This window comes from Cricetulus griseus, chromosome 4 (assembly GCF_003668045.3).
Source record: "Cricetulus griseus strain 17A/GY chromosome 4, alternate assembly CriGri-PICRH-1.0, whole genome shotgun sequence".
NCBI lineage: Eukaryota > Metazoa > Chordata > Mammalia > Rodentia > Cricetidae > Cricetulus > Cricetulus griseus.
Genome location: NC_048597.1, coordinates 121,514,185 through 121,530,764, shown reverse-complemented (window position 1 = coordinate 121,530,764; position 16,580 = coordinate 121,514,185). Strand labels below are relative to the sequence as shown.

General features: G+C 39.0%; 1 protein-coding gene across 4 annotated transcripts in view; it reads left to right on the top strand.

Moving 5' to 3' along the window:
* Dync2h1 (dynein cytoplasmic 2 heavy chain 1) overlaps positions 1-16,580 on the top strand; it is a 204,859-nt gene that overhangs the window by 161,191 nt on the left and 27,088 nt on the right. For all 4 annotated transcript variants that reach the window (XM_027415175.2, XM_027415174.2, XM_027415173.2 and 1 more), the window contains 3 exons: positions 2,325-2,533; positions 4,850-4,954; positions 8,925-9,041. In XM_027415175.2, the coding sequence (XP_027270976.1) occupies positions 2,325-2,533; positions 4,850-4,954; positions 8,925-9,041 (431 nt within the window). The remainder of the gene's footprint in view (positions 1-2,324; positions 2,534-4,849; positions 4,955-8,924; positions 9,042-16,580) is intronic.

The window sequence follows — 16,580 nt, the reverse complement described above, 5'->3', positions numbered from 1 at the left end:
TTTCAAGCCTATAACTCTCCCTCAACTCTATTTTTCTCAGATATCCTGTGCTGTGACAGTTTTTTTCTTTCTGTTTCTGTGTCACATTGTGGTTCTGTTAGCCTGATTCAAGCCTTAGAAGTGTGTGTGAGCACCTTCTTTTCTAGTTCCCCTTTTGTATCCACCTTCCCCTTGAGCGTGCTCCATGCTGTGCAGCCATGCATCTGGAAAAGGAAGCCTCGGACTTCCTTAACCATGCAGCCACTGGGCTTCCCATTCCCCACAGGTTTTCATGGTCTCTTCCCTGACAGGCTCCTCTCTGCAGTCAGCAAGTCTGCCTTCTGTCATTGGCATCTCAGCTTACAAGTTTCTTCTCCATAGAAGCCTTTTCTTGGCAATATGTTCAAAGGATCTTTTTGCTACTGTCCTTTTTCTTTATTGTTCTAACAAATCAGAACTGCCTAATATGCATCTGCTTATTTACACATTCGTCAAGGTGAAAATGTGTACATGATGAAGTGAACCAGAACACTTTTGTGCTTTTGTTGTGTTACCTCACTCCAGTCGTTTACTGCATTGTAATGTGCAGTGCAGGCAGTGTGAAAGAATGGCCGTCCTTTATGTTAATATCCACCACGGTGCTCATCACAGGCATTTAGAAACTGAATTGTGGTGAAGTCCTCAGCTTGTTAGTCACTGTTGGTAGTAAGGTTTCAGCTGGGGACAGTTTCTCATTCCTATATGGGTAGCCTAATTCTGCAGAAGGCAACATAAATCACTTATGTCTCAAAGCCTAGAGTAACATTACTGTCAATGCTTTTGCTTTGCCTGTCTCTGAATTTTATAGTAGTGAACTAGCCATAGTAAATAGGAAATATAATTATATTAAATGAACAGTAATAGCAAACCAGTAATGCCAATGAACTGGCTATTTAAATATAGTTATGTGTTTACCATATATAATGGAGAGCTGAGCCTTCCTCACTGTCTTAATATTGCTGCTGACATGATTGGAATACATCTCTGCTGCAGAATGCAGTAGTGTTGTGATATGATTGGAATACATCTCTGCTGCAGAATGCAGTAGTGTTGTGATGTGATTGCAGTATGTCTCTGCTGCAGAATGCAGTAGTGTTGTGATGTGATTGCAGTATGTCTCTGCTGCAGAATGCAGTGTTGTGATGTTATTGCAATATGTCTCTGGTACAGAATGCAGTAGTATTGTGGAGAACAGCTTCCCTGTGTGTGTGTTTTTATGCTGTGAGGCTTGGACACGATGACAGAGTGCTCTGCCAGTTATCTGCATCCCCCACCCCCATGCTCCATTTTTCCTCTTGCAATAGCAGAGTTGTCTGTAGACTCTTAACATGTAGAAGACTACTGTGTGAAGACCTGCAGCAGTTCCCTTTTTAATCAGATTATCTTATGAGCTGCTTGTTTCACAAAGCACAGGTGATAGTGTTCTCTGTGTCTATGTATTTGCTTAATAATATGCACCAGACAGTCATTCTGGATACAGTTACATTTGGAACAGATTTTTCCCAAGGGGTTTCCAAACTAATTAGGCATTACTATATGGTTAGAAAACAGGATGACCTTGTGCTCAGAATGTGAAGTTTACACTCTAGATCTGTAGGATCCTGTGATTTCCTTGTTATGGTGACCCAGACTCCTAGCTCTCCGCTGTCACATTCATAACTTGATTGAGTTGATAAGTGTAAAATCATTGGAAAGAAAATCTTTGCTAAGTATTTAATGACCATTTAAGGAAATCATTAAGTTGTGTTAAATATATTGCTATAGCCTAGTGATTAAAATCATATAGTTTTGTTTTGTTTTTGTTTTTTACATTTTAAAAGTGAAATTAAAAGAAAAGTAAAAGCCTGAGGAGAAGAAGGGTACTGTGAAGTGCTGTATTCTGGACACGACATGGTTCCTGTTCTTGTGAACTCACAGAGCTCTTGCTACCTCCACAAGAAAGCCAGAAAGAATTCGGGCTTCGATGGAGTAGATGATCTAAGGCCTCATGCCTTACTGGGGAGCCAGTGGAGTTGGTTGGGAACGGAAAGTCATTCTTTCTTGGAGGATGTGGCCCCTTTTGGGTTCCCATGCTCCAGTGAACGCCCCTGTATATAAGCACATCTATGCAGCACTGACTGAACTTAGTGGGTTACCAAAGGGGAAATAAGTAATAACATTGGGAAGGGGGCTTGTTGGGAAGCCATGAAGGGAGAAAATGAGGGAGAGATATGATTGTATTTCATTTTATATCTATATGAAATTCTGAAGAATAAAGAAAATCCTTTTAAAAGTAAAACTAGTAAAAGTATCTGTTTTTCTCATAGGTACCAAAGATGTCCAGTGGGAATTTGTACATGGCTTACTTGAAAATGCTATCTATGGAGGACGTGTCGATAACTGTTTTGACCTCAGGGTTCTTCAGTCATACCTGAAGCAGTTTTTTAATTCTTCAGTAATTGATGTACTAAACGAAAGGAACAAGAAAAGCATTTTTCCATATTCCATCTCTCTCCCCAACTCCTGCAGCATTTTGGTAGGTAGAAATAATGATCTCCCATGCATTTCCTGTACCTGCACACAATGAATTGTGTGATGACTATGTTATTGGTTCTCCAAGCACACAGATAATTGCAATGCAGATTGTTTGTTTTGGCAATACATGGTGTCATTCTTAGAACTTGCACCAATAAAAACTTGGGTGTTTAATCAGTCAATTGTTGCAATTGTGAGATACTGGGAGTACGGTGCCAAAGATACTCATAGGACTTCGGCCTTCTCCGCAGGGCTGTAATGGGAGATGCACCACTTCTAAAATGCTGAGATATACAAAGCTACTTTTACTTTAAAGCCTGCCTCGATTCAGTGTGTGACTGACATAGATATGTGGAACAGATATAAACAGTTCATTTATCTGTATTAGTCACTGCTGCCTACATGCCCCCTGTCCAGACATGCAGTCTTCTGGACAGCACTTGCCTTTTCTGTGGCATGTGCTAAATATAGCCCGTAGGTGCTAACTGTGTCTACTTTCCCATGAGCTTATGTTTATATAAATGTCACAGTACTTTTTACTACATCAGGTATTGTGACATTTCTTCATGAATTACAAAGATAAGCATATGTGTTTGATTTACAAATTAGTCTCATTTTTGTGATGTTTTTCCTCACCAAATAAATTTTCAAAAATATTCTTGATTTAAAAAAACAAAACAAAACAAAACCTCAAAGGCTTTAAAAGCACTGGTAAAGTTGTTACTTATTGAATATATTTTCTGGTGTTAATGATGATTTCACCTAAGTTGTGTATCCTTTATTTACCTAACCATTCAACCATGTGCATCTGTGCAGTGACAGTACCATTCCAAGCACTATGTAAAAGGGACACAGAGTGATGCTTACTTTCTGGTACTAGAACAACACAGCAAATGAGCAAATGTGTGTGTTTTCAGGTGATATCCCCCAACAAGTTGTGGATTTGTATTGTTTGAAACTTATTTTGAGTGATAACACTCATGCAGAAATGTGCTTATTATAGATGTGTACAGCAATGACTTTTACATGTTAGACACATTAGTGTGAGCAGCTTGTAATATCGCCAACTAGCCAGATGCCCTGATCCTGCTTCTTTCTAGCTACTACTTGTTTCACAGAAGAGGCTTTGTACTGATTTCCATTTGCCTAATCTTTGTTTAAATGAAGGCATATGATAGCCACCCTCTTGCGGCTCTGTGAGGAACTGCTCTTGGGATTTGTGACTGCCTCGCTGCTAGTTAGAAAGTCAGCCTCAGAAGACAAATGACTCCAACCAGTCTAGAATATAGTTTGGAATGACTCAAGTGTTTAACTTTCTAAATAGGTAGTAGTTTTAATTTCATAAAATTCACAACAGTCACTTTTCAGCTTTCTATCTTATTACATTAGAAGCCACACTTGCCAGAGGTATGGGAATGTGTCCATGTGGCTCCAAGTTCACATATACATTATAACTGTGTATTGTAACTGATACTAGGAGGGGATTGACTGTCACAGAGCTAAAGGAAGGAATATCAGAGGCCATCATAGTCCTGGGCTTCCTGAAATCCTACTGTTTTCTTCAGGAGCAGCTGCCAAGGATGAGACAGAATGAGAAGAAATCCACCCTTGTTCAGCAGATGCTATGCAGCTGCACATGTATGTGTGTGCATGTAAGACCTTAGCATAGCTTGCCTCTATGAGATTGGCTCCAAGCTTTGGACCAAAGTGAATGAGTTTCTTCTTGGCCTGCCCTTGAGTTTTCATCTAAGGCTAGGGATAAGTAAGTCTTGGGCTGGTGCCAAGGAAGTGAAGGAAGTATGCAGTCCTCTGAGTGCTCCTCAGCATGAAATGCTAGCATTACCAATATGTATCAACACACTTCATGTAGGTGGGACTGCCTGGTAGCAGTAGTGCAATACCAGGTTGTGCTTATAGGTTACAGAGTTTCTCTAAGTTTTTACTTTTTAAAATAAAACAACCAGTGATTGCTCAGATATGTAAGGGCTGAACTCTGCAAGTAGGTCTTTGGTGTGCTATAAGAAAGACTACCTAAACACAGCATGTTACACACAGTTAGGCAGATTCACTTATGTATGTTGGTTTGAATCCTCTCAAACACTCCATATGTAAGGAGTTGGAACAAGAGAATACAGTATCAAATAGTGAATGCCCAAGGAGTGTTAGTGACAGCACTTGCCATAGATGATCAGGAAAACACCGACAGAAGCATTTATCTACCAAATGTAGAGTATGAGCACCTCTTTAGTGGTTTGTCCACTGTGCATTGCGGGTGATTTCTGTGGTTGGTGATGAGCTCTTTCTTCTCTGCCTGTAGGACTATCGCGCTGTCATTGGGAAGCTCCCAGAGGATGACAAACCTAGCTTCTTCGGGCTGCCTGCCAACATCGCCCGCTCATCTCAGCGCATGACCAGTTCTCAGGTGAGACAAAACAGTTGGCTTTTGGAGAAATGCTGTTGTCCAGCCTGGAGGAACAAGCTTTACCTTTATTTCATTTAACACAAAGCACTCCATTTTACCTTAAGTTTTAAAGGTGTCAAATGATTTTATCCTAGTATATTTACTGAATACTATCAATTTCATTAAAACATTTGATTTATTCCTATGAAAGATTTTATTATGATTACTTCAAATGTAGCTTGTGTGAGGGAACTTGCCACAAATTGTAATTCTGTTCTAACAAGCAGGATACAAACAGATATTCTTCCTTTCTGTATTGTCTTACAGAAAATAAATGTTTGATATGAATTCATTACTGAACGTTATATAACTTTGGTTTTTAAAACCCTGGGGATAAAAAGTGTTACTGATTATTAGCTTTCCATCACTGTGATAGAATGTCTGAGGACAGTGTAAAGAGTAAATGTCTTCACAGGTTTGAGGCCATTGCTTTTATGCCTCTGTCCAGGACAGGGTCTGGTGGGAGAGGACTGCTGACATCATGGGAGCCAGGAAGAAGTGGGGTGGAGAGGAAGGGAAACAGAGAAGGGTGTGACAAAACTTACCCTCAAACATCAGACTCCCATTAGACCCTTTCCTCGGCTAGCCCCCCCTGTAATATCTGTTCTGCTGTGATTCCATCAGTGACACTGTAGCCCTCATGGTCCCCTAACTTCTCAATAAGGTTTGAAAGCAACCTTTTCCTGTGAACCACAGTACACGGGAACAACTTATCTAAAGGTTGTTGTTGCCACTTGGTGATTTGACTAGCTCCTGTTTGTTGGCTTCACTGTGTCTGAAGCTGTTCTCAGTGCTGTGTGTAGGAGCTTATGTACTGAGCTTATGTACTGTTCATAGACTCTTTCAAGTAAGAACCATTACTTTCCCCTTTAACAATGAGGAAAGAGACAGAGATTGTAGAGACTGCATATGGCAAGATGCCCGAGAGATAGAGGCAGAGCTGAACTTCTGACAGGGATTTATTCCTCTTTAGACTCTCTCTCTCTCTCTCTCTCTCTCTCTCTCTCTCTCTCTCTCTCTCTCTCTCTCATTTGGTTTTTTGAGACAGGGTTTCTCTGTGTAGCTTTGGAGCCTGTCCTAGAACTCATTTTGTAAACCTGGCTGACCTCGAACTCACATAAATCCACCTGCCTTTGCCTCCCGAGTGCTGGGATTAAAGGTGGCACCACCACAGCCTGGCTCATTTTTGCTTTTAAGAGTATTTGTTTTTGTTAGTGTATGAATGTTTTACCTGCATGTATGTTTGTGCACCATGTGTATGCCTTGTACCCACAGAGGCCAGAGAGAACACTGGATTCCTTGGACTGGAGTTACAGATGGTTGTGATCCATGGTTTGGGAGCTGAAGGTCCAGCTCGGTCCTCTGGAAGAGCAAGGACTCTTTAAGTTCTAAACTGTCTCTCCACCCCCTCATTTCTTTCATTTCTTTTCATTCCTTTTTTTGTTTTGTTTTTTGTATTGTTTTGTTTTTACATTCCAACCAAAGTTTTCATTCCCTCCTTTCCTCCTGTTTCCTACCTCAAATGATCCAATCAAGAATATTCCCCTCAGATGTACCCATCTGCTTGGGTTTTAGTTGATTCTAGTTGAAAACCAATAATAACCTTCACAGGGGATACACACCCAAGATAGTAACTGTATAGAACCCATCTCTTTAATACACTCATTAATTACAGAGTTATGATCTTGCTCTGAGCAGGATGCATGGGAAGCCTATTAGTTATCCAGAGTGAAACAGAACATTGTAATGACATATCCTCATGGTCCAGGAAGCATTTTATATTGTTACGTGACTTTCATCTGGTCTTAGTTACTTAGCATTAACCAGAATGAAGTCTAAAATACTCGCATACATTATGTACAATGAGTAGTCACCCTGTCATTTAGGTAATGTATTTCAGGGCTTGGAAACTTGCTTATTCACTAGCTGTATATGAATTTAAACATCTTTTGAAAAGAGGTTTCGTTTTTGCATTTGCTTGTATTAAAATCAGATAAGCTGCACATCTCTTGACTTGTTTTCTGACTTTTAATGCCACATTGACTTGAAAATGATCCTATGAGTTCCAAACATAGCAGTTTGTTTCACTTTGGGTCTTGAATGAAATCTCATCCCATCAGTACCCATTGTGATTTGGGCTTGCATGTGACTAGCATTTTAAGAGACATAGAATAGTCTACTAACATTCAAACAATAAACCTCTAGGAATTTTTGTGTATAGCATGTTGGCATATACTTTAACTTTTATATATATATAGGAAAATAAACCTGCTTTGACATCACCTTGAGGAAACCGTTGAAGAAAATACTTTTAACAGGATTGAAACATGTTTATGAGATATTTTATCTGAATTTTATAAACAGTAAGTGTGATAGGATTTTTAAAACTAGCAAATGAACCATGGCCAGACATGTGCTCTTTAACAGGAATGTCTTTCTTTGTGTGTTGCAACATCCTTGTTTATTGTTCTCTGCTTGTAAAAGAGTCATCATTGTATTATATGTGGATGTGTCATGCCATCTTTCTAGAACAGAACCATGACCATTTAGGGGGCTAGTAAACATTTCTTTTGAATACTTAAAATATATATATATATATATATATATTCCTTTTGGTTTTTCTCTGCATTCTTTTTTTCTGTCCTGTTTAATAAATTTAGAACACAAATGAGTGATAGCAAATGTTACCTGACTACCAACTAGGGACATTTTGTAGTGAAGTGATGCTGATAAATTAGGTGCTGTATAGAGTTCAGCTACAGCAAATGAAAATGATTCATCAGAAAAACAAAGAAAGTCAAACACTGAGTCTCCACAGTGTTTTTAGACTAGGAAATCAATCAAAAGCTCTAGGAATTAAATCCAACAGTGTGATGATGGTGGATGTTTAGCAATTAAGTAGTACATTCATTCTGAAAGATTTATAGTCCTTATTTTATTACCAGGCTTACTAATGTAAGAGTGAAACTAAGTATGAAATCTAAATATGCTACAAAGAAAACACAGCTTATATCTCTCAAAAACATGAAGGTGGTTAGCATGCTCTGGGAGTTCACGTTTAAATGCTGGCCTGCGAGACATGTGCTGGGTTTCTTGGGCTCACTTTGTTTATATTAGATAAGCCATGTGGTAACAGGGTTTTACTGGTTAGTTGTACTATTACAAGAAACAATTGCTGACTAGCCTGGTCATGTTACAGCCACCACCATGTCCATGGTCCAGTGTTGGTCAGTTCTGGATAATCTTTAGCAAATGTTTAAGGAGAGAAATGTTTCTAAAATAGGACCTGGTAGACATGATTTCATTTTGAAAAGAAAATGCAGGTTATTAATTTTGATGAGCACAACAAAGAAGCTAACAGTGATGAAGCTACAGCAGCAAAGGTCCCAGCAATGAGTAATGTTTACTTAGCTTCACTTTAATTAATTGATCTGTTCACATTTCTTTGGGGCATTGTATGTAGAGGGAATATTGAAATCTAAACTGAAAATGAATTTAAACATTAAAAATCTATAGAAATTCTTTGAGAAGCTAGGAGCCACTTGCTTTGTATTTATTCTGTACTCTGTTTAAATATACTGTCAGTATTTTGAAATGATAGGTTTAAATCAATTGAAAGGAAAAAAAAAACATTGTAGAGTTTGAAATGAGCAAGAAGAGAGTTGGGGGATTAGTAATGACACAGTGCATCCTTCTGCACAAAGCAGCAGCTTTTCTAACACCCATTGCAACATTTAGCTTTAGAATGCTTCTCCTCAGCTTTATAGCCTTTAGTCTTTTTAACTGTTTGAATGAGTCAGTTATTCACACAAAATGATACAAGGATTACACAAGTGTGTATACTCTTTGGTTGTCACAGACTGTCTGTGGCCCTGAGCCATGCTGCCTCCCTGCTGGGAGTGACTCACTATGATATGCTCTCTTCACCCAGGTTATCTCCCAGCTCAGGATCTTGGGAAGATCGGTCTCAGCTGGTTGCAAATTTGATAGAGAAATCTGGTCTAATGAACTTTCTCCCATCCTCAATCTCTGGAAGAAACTGAACCAGGTTAGTCATGGAAGGATTGAAATTTTTAAGTCTTTTCCCTGTGTCCTTTCTCCAGCACCTTGGAGCTGTGTTGTTCTGCCTGACTTACAAAGACATTCACATTGCGCGTTCCCACCCCAAATCAGGGCTGTTTGTATCTACTGATCTTACCCAAACTTTACTGGTGTTAGGATAGTGAATAACTTTGGACTGTTGCCTGTACATTTAAAGTATTTATTATATTCTGGCTCCTAGACCCATAGTTGATGAACCTGTTTATATTCAAAGTTCATTTCCTGTTCCCTTTTGTGGATTGTGGTTCTGGCATCAATTTAGTCTATAAAGTCCCCATTGTGTTCTTGGGTCCTGCTCTACTAGGTAGGATTTTTCATGGCAAGATCATCCCATATCTCCACAAAGCCAGTTAGGAAAGGGACTAGAAGCCAGAATTGCAGTCACTTCAGTGTAGGCAGCCGCAGTTTCCTTGTCATGCAGACAGCTCTGTGCTACCTAGAGTTGGTGTGGATCCCTGCTGTGGCCCAGAGGTGACTTTAATGATGAAGATTAAGCTGCTTCTTAGCAGTCTTTTAGGTTGGTGATTTTAAAACACATATTTGCAGTTTAGTAGAATTAGAAATGGGACAATGAAGAGTTTCCTAAAACTATCTTAAACCAAACCTAGAAACTGTAATTCTCTTACCTGTTTGGCTTATCAAATTAGGCAGTCACAAAACCAAAGTATGTATAGTCAGGAAAAGACAAAAATACATTCACTGATTAAATTCAGGGAGGAAAATGTTAACTCATTGTCCAAGGGAACTGAATTGGCAAAGCTGAATAGATTTATTCCACAATCCTTCCTTCACTGTGCAGCAAAGTTTATTATCTTTCCTCTTCAAAAATAAATTCTATTGTATAATTTTTAAAATAAGTTTTATATTTTGACTTTCACATTTAAATTATTTTCAGATTGGGTGAAACTGAATTTAAAAAGAAATGAAGTCATATACTTTAGTAAATACTTACCTCATACCTTCTGTGAGTCATAAGCATTAATAACCAGATCTTTCTTTAACAATTGTAAGTGAAAGTAAATGACTTCTTGTTTGCTAACACTGGAGCTGGAGCTCAATGTAAAGTGATTGTCCCGAATGGATGGCCTTGGGCTCTATCCAGGCACCTATAAACAAACAAACAAAAATGTTCTGTCAGTGACTATGTTTGAAATTTGATTTGTATGAAACCTAACCGTGGAACAAGATAAAAGTCATCTCGGGGCCACATGGAGCTGTATTCTAATGAAATTCTGTCTTCATCTTTGGGGACATTTCCTCATTTTTGTTTTTAATAAACAAAGGAATTATTTTTCATTATTAGGGCACAATCAAATCAATACCTTACCAGCTGGGATGCACATTCCTGGTTCTGGAATGTGTGAGAGAGCACTTGTGAAATGCAGCATCCTAGTGGGGACCAGAATCAGAGAGGCAGGTTAAATTGGTGTTGTGTGTGTCGAAGTGAAACTCCAGAAAGTCAATGAAGTGAGGAGAAGGAGGAGGAGGATGAAGGTCTTTTTACAAGTGAAACTCTAATGTGGGAATATGATAGCACTAGGGATGGAGAAGAATGCTTTTCTATCTTCTCTGCTATAACAATGTTTTTCATGTACTTTTAATTTAACATAGATTACCATTGTGTATTACAAAGCCATAATAACCATGTAACTAAGAGGACAGAAAGCAGGTTTTTCCCACTGATTTCAATGTAGCATGGGACATAGAAGTACATTGTTGGCTTTAATTTCCCATATATATTTCTAGATTGTTCTGCTCATCTTACTTCTTTTTGTGTATTTGCCTGCTTGGTAAATGGAAGAAACCATAAGCCATTATAATACATAGTTAATTCTTGTGAAGCCTACACCATACCGAGTTCTTGGTAAATATTAGCTATTACTACTACAGATCTTAAGAACATTAGGATGACATTGTTCTTGGGTGTCTGTGTTCTGGACCCATTGGTCATTCCTTCATAATTAAATAATGTAGAAAAGTAGCATTTTTAAAATTTAGTTTATAGATGTAATTAACAAAGGAGCTTATCCTAAAAACTAAAAGAGCATAGGTTTATAGAGAAATGCACCTAGATTAGCATGGTCAGTTATTTCAAAGTACAAATTATATTGCACATTAAGGGAATTTTCAGTCCATATGAATAAAATTATTTTAACAGTTACCTCTGGGAATAATGATAAGCATAACTTTTCAGTGAATAGCTAATAGATGAGGTTTGATTACACTCAAAAAATAAGTTTAGCAGAGTTAGTAGTAGCTGCTTAGGCCATGGGCTTGGCCAGGACTGCTTAGCTACCTTAGGTTGAACTCTTTAAAAGGTTTTTATTAATTTTTTTTGAGAACTTTATACACTGAATTTTGAGCATATTGACCACCTCACACTTCCTCCGAGATAAAACCCCTCTCCATATCCACCCAGCTTTGTGTCATTTTTTTTAACCCTAAGGTCAAGGTTTTTTGTTTTTGTTTTTGTTTTTCATGTTTATTTCTTTATTATGTCTGCAGTGTTCTACCTACATGTTTGCCTGCACACCAGAAGAGAGCACCAGCTCTTATTACAGATGGTTGTGAGCTGGGAATTGAATTCATGACCTCTGGAAAAGCAGAGCTCTTAACCTCTGAGGCAGCTCTCCAGCCCCTATGATCTATTTATGTGTGCATATACTCAGTGGTGTGTGACCATTACTAGACAATGGTCTGCCTTCCAGGGGCCACACCCAAGAGAAATCTAACTTTGCCTCCCAGCAGCCATGAGCTAACAGTGGCTCCTGAGCTAAGGCAGGGATTTCCTGAACATGGTCCCCTCCCTCCATGCTTTGGTGTCTAACAGTGGCTCCTGAGCAAAAGCAGGGATACCCCAAACCCCACCCCCACCCCTGCCTCTCAGGCTGAGGTGATGTCTGACTAGAGTCTTGTGCATATTTTCACAACTGCTGTGAGTTCTTGTGTGGAGGTATTAAACAAAGGGATATATAAGCCAAATAAATACAACCCAGGCATTGCCATAATGCAACAATGCACAACTTATGGGGCCCTTACTGTTTTCTCTGCACTTTGAAAGCTTTACCGTTGAAATGAAAAGAACAGTGGCATTTGGCTGAGATGGATCAACCTCTCATGTTAGAGGACTTCCCGAAGATCTTTGCTTCCAAGAATATCTTTATGTCATCATCACATGTAACTAACTGATGAAAGTATAGCTGCACACCCATTTTTAACATTCAGTTATTTTTCTTCAACTTTGAGAAAAAGTGCTGATTTTTGTATTGGAGCTTGCGAGTCTGATTATTAGTCCTTTGTGGGTGATTGGATTTTTTTCTCTTGTATATTCTACCTCTGCTCTTCAGCTTCACTGTAATGTATGTGGGTATTGTGGTTTTACTTCTCTTTATCTGTCTGATACTCAACAGCCATGCTTCCATGTGCACATGATCTTGCATCTACTTAACCACACACTGTGAAACACCAGGCACCCTGCTAGTTGTGGCTGCTTAATAATTGCTTCTTTAAAGCATCATAATCCATCTTAAGCCTTATAAAAATAAAATTTTAGAGCTAAAAACGTCTCCCTGGGGCGCCCGAGTGATGGCTCAACTGTTAAAGCACTGGCTGCTCTTCCAGAGCCCCTGGCTTGGTTCTCAACCCTGACATGGTGGTTTACAACTGTTCTTCACTTTAGTTTCAGGAGCTCTGATGCGCCGTTTGGGCTTTATGGGCACTGCACATACATGGTGCCCAGACACACATGGGCAAAACACTCATACACATAAAATAAAAATAAATGACTAAATCTTTCTAAGAATTCACAAACCCTTTTTGCTCTAGTGTATCTTGGGGGACACTACCCACTTTGCTCTAGCAGGGCTTTCCTTTTGCCCCATTCCCTCTGCCCTGCTAAAACCCATTAGATTGCATTCCTAAAGCAAGCCCCCAAGGTCTGTTCCCTTATTTGGCCAATCCTTCCTCCTGAGGCTGACTACCAAGGTCCAGCTATCAAACTGTTGATGTCCAGCAATCAAAAGCTCCCTTTGGCTCACCTAATTAACATACCCAATTAAAATTAAATACCTCCTCCTAACACAGGGTTTTCCCTTGTGTCTTTATAAACTGCCATGTTCCTATGTGCATGTCTGTCTCTTCTCTACTTAGAGGCAGTCCTTTGTCCCTCTGGGACAAATACCTCTGCCTCCTTCCCCAGATTCCCTTCCCCTTATTCCTGACTTCTGCCCCTCTGGGGCAAATAAATCTTTGTGCTGAGAACTTGGTCTTGGGAATCATGAGGTAGAAATTTTCCTTTCATATCTAGCTTCAGCCATGCGGGTGTATTCTCATCCTTTGCTACATAAAGATGCCCAAATGTCACCTGCTCCTTCAGACTTTCCATTCTCACACTGTCTCCTGGGTTCAGGGTTTTCTTGTCCTGTCAAACTCAGGATTCAGAAGTTTAGCAGTTATTTTGACATTTTGTGTAGAAACCAGAATGCCTTTTCAAACTTCATTTTAATTGTTATTTGTAAAAACAAAATGTTCATTATTTATTATTTAAATTTTTATCTGGGACAGGATCTCATGTAGCTTAGTTTGGTCTCAAATTCACTATGTATTCAAGAGTGGCCATGAACTCCCTGATCATCTGGCCTCCACATCCTAAGCAATCAGATTGCAGGCATGTGCCATGCCCATGGCTTAGTAGCCAAATCTCAAATCTGCCATATCTTGTATTTGTCTTTTTCTCCCTCATTTCCTTCTGAAAACCATTGCTGTGATTTAAGTTTTATTCTTTTGTTATGAATTGCTGCAGAAAGTTCCAAATTTCTTTGTACTATGCACCTGTTTTTCAAGCCCTCATTTATAAATTAATTTCCTGTAAGAAACCCTCATAAGTGGCTTTATAGCCTTTTCCAGTGTAAAGCAGCCTCGGTATCACATCTACATCATGGTGGAGTCTGTCTCTGGAACTTTCCAAATGTTTTTCTCTTTTCAATCCCTGTCCTATGCTAACCCTGTAAAACCTCAGTAAAGCCCTGTTTAGCCCCACTGCCATCTGGCTTGCTGTTATTTCCCCTTTCGTGTGTCAATCCTTTGAATTTATAACTTCGTCAATTTTTGTTGAGACTATATTTTTAGTTAATACTTTTCCTGTTTTTGAAAATATAACTTTTTCTCACATAACATATCCTGATAATGGTTTCCCCTCCCTATATTCCTCCCAGTTCCTCCCCATTTCCCTTTCTAGCCAGACCCACTCCCTTTCTGTCTCCCATTAGAAAGTAAACCAGCTTCTCAGGATAGTAATATAGTACAATATAATAAAGAAAAAACTAACACATCAGAATTGGACAAAACAAGACAAACCGAGAAGGCATAAGAAACAGACCCACTCATTGGCACACTCACGAATCCCACAGAAACACTAAACTGAAAGCCATAATGTATTCACAAAGGATGTGTGGCAGACCTGTGCCATGGGCATGCTGCCTCAGTCTCTGTGAGTTTATTTATATGTGCTTCAGTAGTGTTGATTTAGGGGGTCTTATTTCTCCATTACTGCTTGTTCTTACACTTTTTCTACCTCCTCTTCCACAGGCTCTCTGAGTCCTGAGAGGAGGATTTGATGGAGACATCCCATTTAGGACTGAGTGTTCCAAGGTCTTTCATTCTCTGAATAATGTCTGGCTATGGGTCTCTGTATTTGTTCCCAGCTGCTGCATGAGGAAGCTTCTCTGATGATGGCTGAACAAGGCACTGAATGTAGTGTAGTGGAATGTCAATAGGAATACTATTATTGCTACTTTTTTTAATAGAACAATTGGTTTATCCTAGGGACCTGGGCTACCTAGTCTCAGGTTCTTGGTCACCCAAGCAATATCAGCCATGGGTTCCAGTCTGTGGAGTGGGCCTTAAGTCAAGTCAGATATTGGTTGGTTATTCCCACAAGCTTTGAATGATAACCAGTCTTCAATTTGTAGAACCACAGATGTTAGGTATAAGGGAATAGTGGGATAGATAGCTCTCCCTAGGAAAGGTAAATAGAATAGATAGTTATAGATGGTGTGTGTGTGTGTGTGTGTGTGTGTGTGTGTGTGTGTGTGTGTGTGTAATGGGAGGATCAAGGGTGAAGGGACAAAGCAGGGAATATGGGAGAGACGGCTAAAATTAAGGACCATTTAAAAGGTAGTCTGGAAACTAATACAGTAGAAGCATCCTAAAATATATACATATATGAAGAGCCCCAACTAGACACTTCTTGTCATCAAATGAAGCTTCCAGTACCAATATTGGATAGCATCTATTTGAGTTGTTAGCCAAAAACGGTCTCCTGGGATTCCCCCAAAGAGCCTAGGCTGTTGCTAAGACTATAGGTTGCTCTCCACAAACTGATGGCAAGGCCCCATTGTTTACGTCAATACCTGCATAATTTATTGAATATGGAGAAGTCAGGCTGTTTCCTACATAGGCCTAAATCCCTACTTTCCTTCATCTTTGGTACTATAAGGTACTCTGCATGCAACCAAAGGAGAAATATGAATACCAACCCAGCCACAAACCCTTTGATTTATAATAGTGTCCTGCCTGCAAATATAAAACTGTTTTAAATTAGGCAAGTTAAATATGCCTCTAGAATCTGTAGGAATTCTCCTGTTAAACAGTGAAAATCAATGCATTTGTATAGTAGGAGCTACCACAGTTTTCATTGTATCTCATTATGTAGTCTCTGGAGCTTAGCTGAATTAATTCAGAATGCTTTAGTGGCTTTTCCCTCCAGGACTGATGAACTCATCAGTATGGATTGAAGGTCTGTTGTATGGTAGAAGCTGTATTGAGGGCTAGTAACTGTGACAGGCAATCATTGGACACATAGTCAAGTTACTTTTATGGTCTCGTACTGCAAGTCAAGTGACTGAATTACTCTGTTCAGAGGAAGGCCAAGTTAAGATGCTCTTTAGAGATGATATGTTGATATGTTAAATGTTCCAGGTGGTGTCCGCAGAATGAAATTCGGGGGAGAAGGACCAGTCTGCCATCTTTTGTTACTAAGACCAGCCTGAAAGGGGTTACATATTGTTCTTAGGCAAGAGGAATTCATCAAACTATTGATTTGGAGAGATAATCAAAAATGATTTGTGTTTTATAGAGGGAAAATTGATACATTGTAAAGAATATATTCAATTAAGAAGCTAGTCAAGGCATGAAACTCATGTTGTAGGAATAATATGCAGGGGTTTTGTCAGTGTTCTGGCTGTACAAATGTAGAGTACATGCTAACAGATGCTAAGTAGAGTTACCTTGACAGGGTATTGGGACACCTAATGAAGATTGGATTGTACAGCTTTGTGAAGTTTCAGGTTGGCATACCTGTTTGTTACTATGGCTTTTTAAAAGGAAATTATATAATATGCAAATATATAGTTATACATTTTTGTTATATATATATATATATATATACATATATATATATATATATATATATATATATATATATATA